This window comes from Electrophorus electricus, chromosome 12, assembly GCF_041902795.1.
Source record: "Electrophorus electricus isolate QZ-2024a chromosome 12, ASM4190279v1, whole genome shotgun sequence".
In the NCBI taxonomy this organism is placed as follows: domain Eukaryota; kingdom Metazoa; phylum Chordata; class Actinopteri; order Gymnotiformes; family Gymnotidae; genus Electrophorus; species Electrophorus electricus.
In genome coordinates, this window is record NC_137508.1 from 8,454,262 (window position 1) to 8,467,279 (window position 13,018).

The 13,018-nt window shown below is 40.5% G+C and overlaps 1 protein-coding gene and 1 long non-coding RNA gene across 6 annotated transcripts in view; one reads left to right on the forward strand and one right to left on the reverse strand.

Moving 5' to 3' along the window:
* Positions 1-1,856: 1,856 nt before the first annotated feature.
* On the reverse strand, positions 1,857-12,957 carry LOC113581759 (uncharacterized). Of its 2 annotated transcripts, XR_004776672.1 has the most exons (5): positions 12,886-12,938; positions 7,196-7,348; positions 5,219-5,412; positions 4,773-4,916; positions 1,857-2,468 (listed from the first exon to the last, which is right to left on the reverse strand). It is a non-coding gene; the product is annotated as an uncharacterized LOC113581759 (long non-coding RNA). The 2 variants fall into 2 exon arrangements; XR_003411103.2 differs by lacking the exon at positions 7,196-7,348 and having other exon boundaries at positions 12,886-12,957.
* Positions 6,004-13,018, forward strand: part of prkg1a (protein kinase cGMP-dependent 1a) — a 53,941-nt gene continuing 46,926 nt past the window's right edge. The window contains exon 1 of one of the 4 annotated variants that reach the window (XM_027017040.3): positions 6,004-7,092. In XM_027017040.3, coding sequence (XP_026872841.1) covers positions 6,836-7,092 — 257 coding nt within the window. In that variant the 5' untranslated portion in view covers positions 6,004-6,835. Of the gene's footprint in view, positions 7,093-11,483; positions 12,095-13,018 lie in introns of those variants that run through there. The other 3 variants (XM_081724638.1, XM_081724637.1, XM_027016966.3) reach the window with 3 other exon arrangements.

Sequence of the window (13,018 nt, forward strand, 5' to 3'; positions counted from 1 at the left end):
CTTTTCCCCCTTTTAGTCTTAACATCTACCATTTATTCCTCCAATCTCCTTGCTTTGTTGATCTTTATTTTTTTACCCTTTTTTAAATTAAACATATTGTAAAATGTAATAAGACACTTTCATCACTTGCTTTCACAAAGGTGTGCAATTTGGAGAACCTTTAAAATGCCTGCTCAAGCTGCCTTTTTAAATTTTATTTTTAATCCTCATTTTGTCAGTGCTCTTCAAATAGCAAAGACCAGGGCCACTTTTCATTGAGTCTTTAACAACCAGACTAATATAGTCTCTGAAAAGAGATGCGTATTCCAGTCCAGACTTGCCCTTTCTGAATGACCCCTGATTGAGTGGCTGAGCCCTTTTCATCTTGAGTGCAGGTCAGGAGGTTAAGGGTCAGAGTAACTGATTTGGCCTTAACACACCTTTCTGTATGAGCTTGCTGATCAGATTGTCATACAGCCTGCATGCCCTTAGAATGTTCCAACACAACATTTATGGCATTTAGCTGACACTTTTACCAAAAGGGACTTACAATTATGACTGAATACAACTTGAGCAATTGAGGGTTAAGGGTCTTGCCCAGGGACCTAACAGTGGCAACTTGGCAGTCGGGGGACTTGAACCAGCAACCTTCCAATTACAAGTACCTTAACCACTGAGCTACTACTGCCCCACAAGATCCTCCTTGTGAATTTGGAACCTGAATAAAGATCATTATTCACTGTCTGGTTCTTGTTTGTAGATTTCTAATTTGAAGCTATTCAAATCAGTTTAACTGCTCTATTCTTTGGCCCCATGACCTGAATATTTGATGTTGTACATCACATTACCATAATTAGAGGAGTGAATCTTCAGGGGGCTCAGGAATGGGAAAGAATGAGCAGGAGCCAAGTTTATGGAAGCCTTTTGTTCTTTATCAGAATTTATCTGATTAATAGTCCAGTGCTTGGACATGACCGCCATGCGATGGACTACAAAAAAGGGCATGGACACTCTGAATTAACCCTTCAGCTGCCCATGTATTACACTGTGGGGAAACCCACGAGTCCAGAGAAACTCATCACACATTCACACTGAGTATGTTTTGGCTCTTATGCTGGATCTTAAATGTCATATGCCAAGGATTTTATAGGCTGGGAGTTCAAACTTACCCATGTGCAGATGTACTAATTCCAGTGTATACCGCACAGTCCTAAGACAAACTTTATCGGCGTCATAGCATGTTCAGTACATGTTCTAGAAATATCTGTCCACCCTGGCATAGTGGCACTTCTGTCTACTGCTTCTGTGATGTCAAGTGAAGATGAAGGAGAGGACACCACCGACTGCCAGGCAACGACAACAACAGCCAAACAGTGCAGATGGAAATGAACAAACTAGAAATAAAAGACAATAGGGCTGCCTGCCTCCCTCATCAACAGTCGGAGACGCGAGCAGATTTATATGAGGAAATGACTCCCTCACTAGATTAGCAGGACAGCTCTGGGTCAGTTTGCTTCAGGAGAAGCTTAATTTCATATTTTTATTAAGCCTTTGACAGATGCTATTGTTTTTTCCCATTTCCCATCTTTAGAAGCTGTGCGTTGGGGAGCTTTTGTCATTTCTGTACCTCACTCAGGTGTCCAGTACAGGAGCTGTAAAGTGCTGGAAAACACCTATGTGAAAGGGCACTGGTCACTTTAAGACACTTGAAATATGTAGGCTTTTGACTGCTTGGCGATGACTGCTTCTATCAGGCTGTGTCTGGTTTCACACTGTGGAACCCCTGGGATTTAAGAAGCCTGGTGAGATCATTCATCCATCATCTCTCTGGAGACCAAAATACATACACTCAGAAATATACACACACATACTCTAGATGTTATTGGGTCAATTTTATTGGAAGTATGGTAATTGGAGCCCAGTTTTGTAAGCATACATGATGTTGAAATGCGAGTAGATTTGGAGACAATGAGTACATTTTGTTTTATACTCCTTCACACACAAACATACACACGCACATTAATGTACAGGCAACCACATGTTTATAGTAGCAAGAAAGTGAAAACCAGTTTGAAATTTTTATCAAGGTTGAGAGTAATAAAATATGAAAGTACAATGAAACAGGAATGAAGAAGGAAGTGAACATGGCCAGACAATCCACTCCTCAGACAGTCTAGTCCTCAGTCCTGCTCTGCACACAGCACAGTCCCCATGACTGACTGTTAGACTCACAAAGTGAATGGGAATGATTAAGGACTCTTATGTTCACGCCTCTGTTTCTGTCTCCATTCATGCCAATACACGGATGTCTCCACAGAAAGGCCTCCCCATTTTATTTGGTCTCCTCCACCCCCACTTCCACTTCATGAACTGTTTAGTATGTTCTGCAGGTGGCAAGCGCATGGAATGTGTGGCTGGAGGTGACGGTGCAGCAGACTGAGCTCTCTGGAGGTCATGGGCTTCTTCAGGATATTAAAACACCTGGGGGGCTGAGTGAGAGAGAAAGGGTTGGCCCACCACATGCTAACACAGAGGTCAGCACTGCACCACTAAAGATGATAGAACAGCAAAAGCAGAGGGTCCCTGATATAACAAGGCATTGAGTGAGAAGCACTTTACTCTTGAGGACATAAGACATTTGGTGTTGGCCTCGGTTTGTGTGATTGATCCTGTGAGATTAGTATTGTAACAAAGACAGTCCAGACCACAAGGATGTAGGCTTACATGGGCATAGCAAAGAAATGAAGTCAGCAGGGACTCCAAAATGTAAGGGGTCATTTTTAATGGGGTCCTTAGGGCGATGATTTACAGCAGTTTCTGGAGCTGCCTATCTTTAGTGGCCTGGGCTTTTATGGGTCTGGCTCAGCCAAGCGGTGTTGTGGCGGGGCAGCTGACAGAGCCTGACCTGCTGCCCATACAGCGGCCCCTTCTCAACATAAACATGCCGGGCATGCCTGCCTGCACTAAACACACACACACACACACACACACACACACACACGCACGTACAAACACACTCTTCTTCTTTCTCAATGTCCTTATGTTTAACACAAGTTTGCATATGCTTTCACCTAGAACCTTCACTGTCCTGTGAATGAGCTCCTGCAGCTCATGTCCTGACCTGCAGCATGAGATCCTTGGACCATAAGCAAAGAGACCCTCTAGCAGCTAGCTGGTGTAGGGTGTTTCCTCTCTGTGAAATACAGAAATAGACTGGACTGAGAGGGAGTGGTACACAGAGACTAATGTCTGACACTAACACACTGATGAGACTAAGATCTGGTCAGCTGCCATATAAAAACACTCATAGAGAACAGAGTCGGCAAGGTGGGAGCAGGTCCAAGGATGCCGCAGAAAAGTTGTCCCTAGACAAGCACACACAAAAATAATGCACAGTTCTCATTGCAAAATTCTCAAGCTTAAAATGTTTGCTCCCTTGAGAGAACAAGTCATGGTCAGGTCTGTTTGCAGCCAGCTTGCCCTGTGCTCTCCTGGGACAGCTGGACGCATTGAAAATCCTTCTGGTGACCTGGCTGACCTGGTGATTTACTATATATAAACATGCCAAATAGAAAAACCTTTATTAACACAAATAATATTTGTGAAGATGCTCCCCAATGCCTTTATAAGCTCAATTCTTATACATCTTGTAGCTATAGAAAAAAGCAACAAGTAAAAAGTACCAAGAAGCCTATATTTGTGAGTACTGATGACTAATTACTACATAACTCCTAAACTTTCTATTGTCCCTGTAAAGCAGTCAAGTGCAGCTAAAAATTGAGTGGCTTGATCTTACAGTCCTTCAACACAACTTGCCCATACTGTACAACAGAAAACAAAGCTCTCAGCTCACAAGCACTCTCTTTTAGATCTCATCATTGTTATCTGATGCAGTACCATGGGTCATAGCATCCAAGAGACACTACAACTATGTTCCCTCTCTGGAAGAGATGCACATTCAGAGATAAGAGATAAAAAAAATTACCAGGTTTAGTTGCGCAGTGTAATGTCAGTTTGTGTATTTGAATTCTAAGATCTTTTTTAGAAAAACATGAATGCAACTTGTGGATTCATTTTTACATTACCTGATTAATATGCTGTTTTATATAGCTGAACTATCAAAAAAACACAATAAATAAAAACTCAGAATACATAAAACCTACGCTCTTGGTTGCCTAATCTAGTCTTCAGTCACTTGTCTATTGATAAATTGATTTACTAGTAATCTGGAGTGCCTTAATATTGCTTTGTGTGGTGGACCCTTTGGTAAGGGGTCTGCACCCTAATGGCATTGTTGCTATTGTTGCTATATAACTAAGAGAGAGAGTGTGTTCTTTCAGCAGGTCCTTCTTTTCTCCTACATATGTTGAACTGTCCCTAGAATATACTATAACATATGCTTTCTGACAGTTCCTTCAGTTTAACCTAAAGCTAAGAGTTCTACATGATAACCTTTTCAAATATGCTCTTTCTCTGTTTGTAGTGACACACACGCATGAACACACATGGACCCACAAAAACTGTTATATAAATTAATAGCCAAGCCAACACCGAACAGGCTTCACATTTCAGTTTGAACACTCTCACACAGATTACAGAAAGACACATGAGTATTTTTTCACAGTAGCTTCAGTTAGTCTAAATCAAGTAGTCTGTGGAATGGTAGCATGTGGGTCTGTGGTGTGGTGTTGAGAGGCAGAGCAGTGTTTGCACTCTGAGCTGCTCTATGACAAAGTGAGCTCTGTTTGCTGTCTTTAGCCCTGTGACAGGAAAAGAGAACTTTGACTGCTTACCTCACAAGCGTTGCTCCTTTTAAGGTCTGCGCCATGCTTTGCTCCCTGCACTCAGCATGGTGCCATGCAGCACAGTTCACAGGCAGGACAGAGTCCAGAGCTGATGAATCGCAGGACATCCACGCATGCTCCCCAGCACAAGGTCTGGGAAGTCAGGAGCAAGAGAGAGGATGCCACTCAGACAGACGGACACACGAACAAGACATCACATGAGGCTGCATTTAAAAGTCTGATAGCTGATGGACTGGAAAAGTGGCCAAAACATAGTCATCACAAGACTTTGAAAACAAAGCGTAAATAGACATGACTAAAAATCCATCGCATGTCAAGTCTGGGGAGATTACAGTGAGATAGTGAAAAACTGAGATGAGAGAGAGGGAGAGACACAGAGAGAAAGGGAGACAGAATGACAGTGGGAGATTGAGTTTAAGTGAATCTGGGCTTACGAGCAGCATGATGGGGTCTGTCAGCTGACAGAATGTAAGCAGACACAAGCAGAGGAGAGGCAGAATGGAGTAGAGCTCTGTCCTGAAGAGAGGGATCAGACAAGGCTGCTCTAGCTTGCAGGTAGTCCTTGTCCCTACACACTGGGACACCCAGCTGGGAAGGGCATCCCACCCCACAATACAGCGACTTTTCTCTTCAGGAGTAGAAATATCAATTATCACATCTAAGAACATTATTTAGGCATATGTAGGATATTGGCAAATGGTCATATGTATATTTTTATTTTAAACAAGCAAACTAGCAAAGAAATATTTCCTACTGTGTATTGTAATATATTATTACTATACATTAGAAATATTACTATACATTATTACTATACATTAGTATTAATTATAACTATACATACTATACTATTAATATACATTAGGAAGACCTCTTTTCATTTTTGTGGATACAGAATTTTACTGATAAATAATGACCTTCTGAATGACCACTGTAGAATGGGCCAAAGCTGGAGGTTTTTATTCCCACTGGTCCATGTCTTAAATTTAACCTAACTAAATTTAAACAACAATACAAAAGCAAGACCAAGAGATGCTGTTTTCCAGAAATGTCCAAAAGCACCAATGTTCTGTTGTCTTAAGGCGGTGGGGGGGGGGGGGGGGATATCAAGCTCGAGGTGACTCATGTCTACTGTTGTCCTTAGCCATCAGCATACACTCGCACGCCAGTAATTCTATCAGTCCCTCAGGCAAACAGGGACCACTGCATTACTACAAAATGCCACTAGGGTAAATACTGTTATCATTCATGTAGAGAGCAGGTCAGTCAGAGTGTTCACATAAAAAAAAAAAAATCAAAGACAATATTTTTTTCCATGTTAGAGAAAAACGTTTTTCAGCTGAATTACTGACTAATAAACAGATGCCTGGCTTTCATTTTAGTTTAGATTATGCTGAGAAAATATCGGCCAACACTCCCACTATGACTATATTTAACCTAATATTATGATTAAGAATTTACGCAGTTCAACAGACATCCTCAAAATTCTAAATTACACAAAATCTTAAACTATATTGTTCTAATAAAATATGACAAAAAGCTCTGCAGTCAAGACTAACATTAGCCAACACCGTTTACAATACTCGCATCGAGTTTCACTCAACTACGTCATACATTTGATCACATGACACGTACACAGCGGCAAGGATGGAAATATGTTACACGTGAAGATATCAAGTGAAATTTACTGTTAGTTGCATTGCGGTTCTTTTTCAATATGAATACGTTATTAGAGTGGCAGTAGGGATTCTTTTCACTCTCTTTGCAGCAGGCAAGATTTTCTGGCTAAAGTGACGGGGCGGAAGAGCAGCTGTAATTGGTCTCTGGATGAGGGATCATTACCAGCTCTTAGGAGGGTCTGTGGATCAGCGCTCCGCCGATCCAGCACCCTGTGTCTCGAGCACCGTCTCCCCTTACAGCTTATTCGAACGTAGACGTGTGTATAGTTTAAAGACTTCCCACTGTTTTACACTGTGACTTTTCATTGAAATTAGAAGGCTATTTTAGTCTATGCGTCTTGTTGGTTGCAGGATTAAAGTTTTGTGGACCTCAAGATGAGTGATTTGGAGGAAGACTTTGCCAAAATTTTGATGCTGAAAGAGGAGAGGATACGGGACTTGGAGAGACGCTTGACCGAGCGGGAGGACGAGATACACGAACTGAAGAGAAAACTGCACAAATGTCAGTCCGTTTTACCCAGTGCACAAATCATCGGACCCAGAACGCGGCGGGCGCAGGGGATATCTGCCGAGCCCCAAACGCACCAGGACTTGTCAAGGCAAACATTCCGGAAATATGCTAAATCTGACAGGTGAGGAATCATTTAAGCAATACATTCGATTTTAACATATTATTTATTATTGCTTGTGGTTTTAATTTTGCACAGTGTGATCTGGCACATAAAGCTTTGATACCTCTTTTGGCACCTTTAAAGCTTTGATGCTTTGCCTGTTTGTGGATGTGGAACTAAATTGCTGTTGACAGTTTTTCATCCTCTTTGAAAGATGGGATGGGTCATATGAATGAACCAGCGCTCTCATTCGTATGGAAGATGACCGCGCATCTTTCTGTAGCAGAGAAAAGGAGACAGGAAGAAAGAGAGTTTATAATTGATCCGATCCATCACCGCGTTCCCAGCGGGCGGCGAACACAGGAAGCTTCGTACATTATCGGCTTTTAGGGATTAAACGTGCAGCGCCCAAGTGCCTGTCTGAGGATATTTAATACGCCATTAGAAAGTGCTTTGTTTGACCATATGTCTCCCCCCGTTTCTGGTGAGGTTCTCCTGATCATAAGGAGCGTTTCTGCTCGTGTTATTGAACTTTGCATAAATTATCATTTGTTGAAAAATTTAGAAATCTGGGTTATTAAAATGTCAGTGGATGTTATGATAAAGACACTGGGTATGGAATTAATATGAACTGTTAAAAGTTCATATATAGGTCAGTCTCAGACATGGTTAACTGGTTATTTAAAAATCGAAATGACTATTTAATTTCCTCAAATCTCTCCTTTTTTTAAATTAATGGTAATTTGTTGGCTTCTCAGCAAGGTAAAACAAATTGATGTTATGAAACTGATGGTAACTGCAACTTTCAGCCAAATTATTTCCATAAACACTGCAGACCTGTAGGGAAGATGGTCCTACATTAATATCATATCTCTGTCAAACAATCAGATAAGTATAAATAAAGATAGAATTCCATGGAGATGATGTGTTAACACTAAATGCAGAGTTCACTCACAAATAACTGACATAATAGTAGTTTAACGCTCCAAAGTCCTCATGGCGCACCACGCATACCGGTTATTATTATATTCTTGCCTAATATAACACAACATACCACATGAGGGCAGCAGTTCCACAAAATACTGATTCTGGTTAGTCAGCTCAACTAAGCAGGGTTTTATAATGGAGTTTTAAAAAATGTTTTTAGTTTTAAGTGCGTTAAAGTTAATCCCAGAATATTTCAGATTGTGGAAGATAAAATGTATACTTCTTAAATAATGCTGTTCATTATCACTAATGCAAGCTTCCCAGGTGCAGCATGAACTAAAGAAAATGTAAACTAATTTGCTACTACCTGCTCAGGCAAATTATTGAAAGCATTATTATTATTATTATTATTACTTTTTAAAAGTATTCTAGTAATGTGAGATGTTGGTAGCACAAATGGCCTGAGCTCAAATATATTTAGATTGCAGATATGCTCATAATATTGTGTATTTGTGTATAAGTGAAATGATAAAGCTGCCATAACATGCTAAGTATGTTTTATATGAAAGGTTTACTTAGTTGGGTTTGATAGGATTTCTCTCTCACAGTGCCAGTATTACCCAAACATATCATAAACCTGAACACACTGAACCCTCAATTTGATTGATGAGATCCATTGGATTTCATGAGATACACTGAAAAAAACTGCAGCAAGTCTTGATAAGTTTGGCCAAGACCTGTCTAAACTGGAGAGGAAGTTTGAAAGGCAGCCCACAAATAGGAAAACAGGGTAGGGAGATGTTTGAGAAAGACCTACAAGCCTAGTGTGATTTTTTGAAATACCTCACTCCCTGCTAAAAGCTGACTAAAGCCTGTTGTATAGCCAGAGGGAAATTGTCTTTGCTAGATAGCATGACTTCACCAGTTTTACTTGAGTGCTGCCTAGGTGCCGATGGTGTACAGAGGCAGATGTTGGCTTTGGGCTTGCACCCTTGGCTACTTTATAAATTTTATTAAAATTCAGTGGAGGGATGAATCTTGCTAGTCACCTAATGAGAATCCAGACCCTATGATCTCTTTCAGAATCATCCCTTCATATTGAGAGTGAGAGAGGTAGCTTGTGTGTGAGAGAGAGATGTACGCATTTTGTTTCACATTCCTGTTAAGTATGGCCTTTGTTGGTTGCTGTAGTCTTTTGTAAGTGGATTTTTTGAAAGACCATTGACAACATTTCCCTTTAGATTTCTTCAAAGCCCTGTGGTTCTTAAGGCCACCTCTGGGTTGTGCTTGGTCAATTTTTGCCTTTATCTTGCACTATCCTACCAAATACAACTTATCAGAGTTATCAACCTCTCATGAGCCAAGTTAGATGTGATGAACCAGGAAACCACAAAAATATGTAGTGCCCAGGGTCACCAGAACTGGAAAAAACCCCCAAAAAACTCTATGCACCCCTGTTTTATTTTTCCTCAGTTTGGACAGAGCACTCTCAAATCATTTCACTGCGAGTTATAATGTGTATGACTATGTATGTGACAAATAAACCAAACTTGAAACTTGAAACTTGAACTGCCGATGAGAACCTCTGCTATCACCACTGAATATTTCTGTCTGCCAAGTTACAAGCAGTGTGGGAGCTTCTGATGGCTTTTTTTTTTTTTTTTTTTGCTGTAAGCTTTCTTAAGCATCTTTCAGAAATATAGGCCCTCCAGAATCACTGACCACTTTAATACACTCAGAGGAGAACATTAAGTGCTTAACGGTTCCACATGATCATGTAGATGAGTTAATTGGCTGATCAGTTGCTTAGCAACAGGGAAAAGAAAGACTTTGTCATTATTCATCCCTACTGAGATCCCAGGAAATCTGAGGTACTGTCCCAAAGAATATCTTCCTCATGAAGATGATGATGTTTGTCCACTTGGCAGTGGTGCAGGGGTCAGAGACAAAATGTTGACTGTTGTGGGCCTATGGCACCAGAGAACAGCAGAACTCATCAAGTTACAGCAGATCCCCTTACCATTGATCCACAGAGGAAGAGCCACGCAGGAAGAGTTTATAGCAGTGAAATTTAAAGCCTGTCTCAGGGAGAGGCCCTCTCAAGGGCAGAGAGAGAGAGAGAGAGAGAGAGAGAGAGAGAGAGAGAGAGAGAGAGAGAGAGAGAGAGAGAGCGAGAGAGAGAGAGAGAGAGAGAGAGAGAGAGAGAAAATAGGAGTAAAGATGGATTTGCTGAAAAGAGTCCAGATGAAACCAGTCACATTCAGCTATTTTTAGATCTTATTTTTTTAGCGTAATCCGTTCCCCCAATAAGCCTATCAAAGACAGGTATGAAAACAGAGCTTGAGAAATAGTGCTAGGGTCTGGCTCTTCTCATGTGCTATGGGAATCTTTCTTACAGCTTTCAACATGAAGCCACAGATAAGAGTTGTATTTCTTAAACACATACCATCTTTTATTGCTCAGTCTACAGGAAACTTTGTAAGTAAAAGCTAGCCAAACAGTGCAGTTAAATAAAAGCTATCTTGCATTATCACACACGCACACACACACACACACTACATTTATGTGTGTGTGTGTGTACACAATGTCCATATGTACAATAATAGCCACACCTTATACACTATTTCCATTTATTGAATAAGTTATACTTATGTCTGATCAAATAGACCTTTCCTGAAACAATTTCAGTAGGCTGTTCATTTTGCCTCTTGCTGTGATGCAAAAGAAAATATTAAATCGCATGGCCTTCTGCTTTGATTAAACATCCCAGCAGTTCCCAGTCTTAATCTTAGGGACCCCATGCTCGAAACGTTTTTGTGGTGCGTGTCTGTGTTCATGCGCATGTGCATGTTGTTCCTTTTTTTAAATGTCTATATTTCTTAATCGAGCTGATCCACTTAAGAGTAAGGAATTCACAAAAACGAGCAGCGCATAGATTTTACAGGTACTTCAGAGTACTATAGACGTTTAAGGGCATAAAGTAAGAAACTTTACCACAAAAGGGAAATAGCGAGTTGTCTCGTTTGTTTGTACACCAGAGGGCGCCTTTGGGCCTTATCAAGTTACTATGCTACTACTCTTGTAAAGACAGTACTATCATTTCATTACACTAAAATCTCTAAACATGGTTCCCCCACGCCCATGAGGTATTTTTTCGAATGGTCTCCGAAATCTTCTGTTTAATCCACACAAAAAATAATGCGCTTGAACCCCAAATATCTACAGTGAGAGTTAAACCTGTTGATCATATATTAATGCAGGCTTGCCTATCGTTTCCACACGCATTGCGTATTTTATCAGATTTCTCTAAAAAATCTTTACAAATCTGGCACATTCGTCGTATTATTTAATTAGAATTAGCTAATTTAATTTGATTAAAAGTGTGATTATTCAGGCTGCAAAGTACAACAGCATTAAAACCATGTAGGTCCTTGCTAATAGGCTGTATAAAATCGGCCAGTGATGTATTTTAGAATGTGTTGTCAACGATTCCTGTGCGTGTGGGGTCCCCGCGTGCTCTGGCGAACGCTGGACAGAGTGCATTGTCAGAGCGAGGAATCTCAACATTTTCTACAACGGATTCACGCGGACTAAGCTCTTTACTCTCCATCACTCCACTGGATACAGTGCGATCTGCACACTCAACGCTACGCTTCGTTCGCAGTTGAAGAATGTTCGGATAATTTTACTTTTGGGGAAATAAGTGGGTTTTACAATCAGGTCAAGTAAAACATACTGAACTAGGTGTGGGAAAGTTAGAAGTCTTGTTCCTTGGACATAGAGTGTGAGCTATGGGTACTTTGCGGGACCTGCAGTATGCTTTACAGGAGAAGATAGAGGAGCTGAGGCAAAGAGATGCGCTTGTTGACGAATTAGAGCTTGAACTGGACCAAAAAGACGAACTTATTCAAAAGCTACAAAACGAGCTGGATAAGTATCGTTCGGTGATTCGACCAGCCACACAGCAGGTCCACAAACAGACTGAGCTGCAAGAACAGCAACGTACCAAGAGACAGGCTATCTCCGCAGAACCTACAGCTTTCGACTTCCAGGAGCTCAGCCATGTAACGCTACCCTTCTACCCCAAGAGTCCACAGTAGGTTTACCTTAAAGTGCTTTTAAACAAAACAAAACAAAACGACAAAACAGCTGTATCTTTACGGTGTTTATCAAAGTAGTGTTTGTCAAGTAGAGTAAGCCGGCTACAAATGCATCGTAGAAGACAAAGAATCACTTTTATTCAGTTCATCCAAATTTATATTAAATCAACAACATTCTATTAAATCAAAAGTCACAAACATAGTGAACACAAAACATAGTGTTGAAACTGAGCACTATGTCCTGAGCAAACAAATAAACAAATGAAGAGTTTTAGAATAAAACAACGATGTAAAAATGAACCTTTGATATAATTTACTATCAATGTCATGGTATTCCAAACTGAAACAACATTTTAATAGCATGAATAGGCGCTCTCTCAGTAAACCTAGTTTTAGATTTAGAAAATATTTTCAGTGAGTAATCCTTAACGTAGACTCAGTTAATCCAAGCATGGTTTATCGTGTGATGGCTTTCTTTTGTTCATTCAAATACTTGGGTTTAGGGTAACAGTTCAGCTACACGAGGAAGACATTTTTGGTACCAGTTAATTTAGGCTCGTAACCCCCTACAGCTCGCATATTAGAAATCAACAAACAAACAAACAAATAAATCAAAAACAAAAATCCAACAATCTGTTAGCACTATTGAGTAATGTAGCCTGCATTTTCCTAGTTACCAAAGGTCTTGAATAAACCACCATCTGCTTTGTTTAACAGATAATTTGCTTATCAAAACAATGGGTGAAGTATGTACCATGCTGTCCAGTATACTGTGTAGTTCACTCACCTGTTGCCATGCATTCATTCTCAGAATGGCTCTCTCCTTCAATTTGCGTCCAGTGGAAGGGCAACAGTAGGGGGTTTGTCTTTTAGTTATTTGCATGGTGCTGAGCAGTGACCAGTTCTGTTTGCTTTAGCCT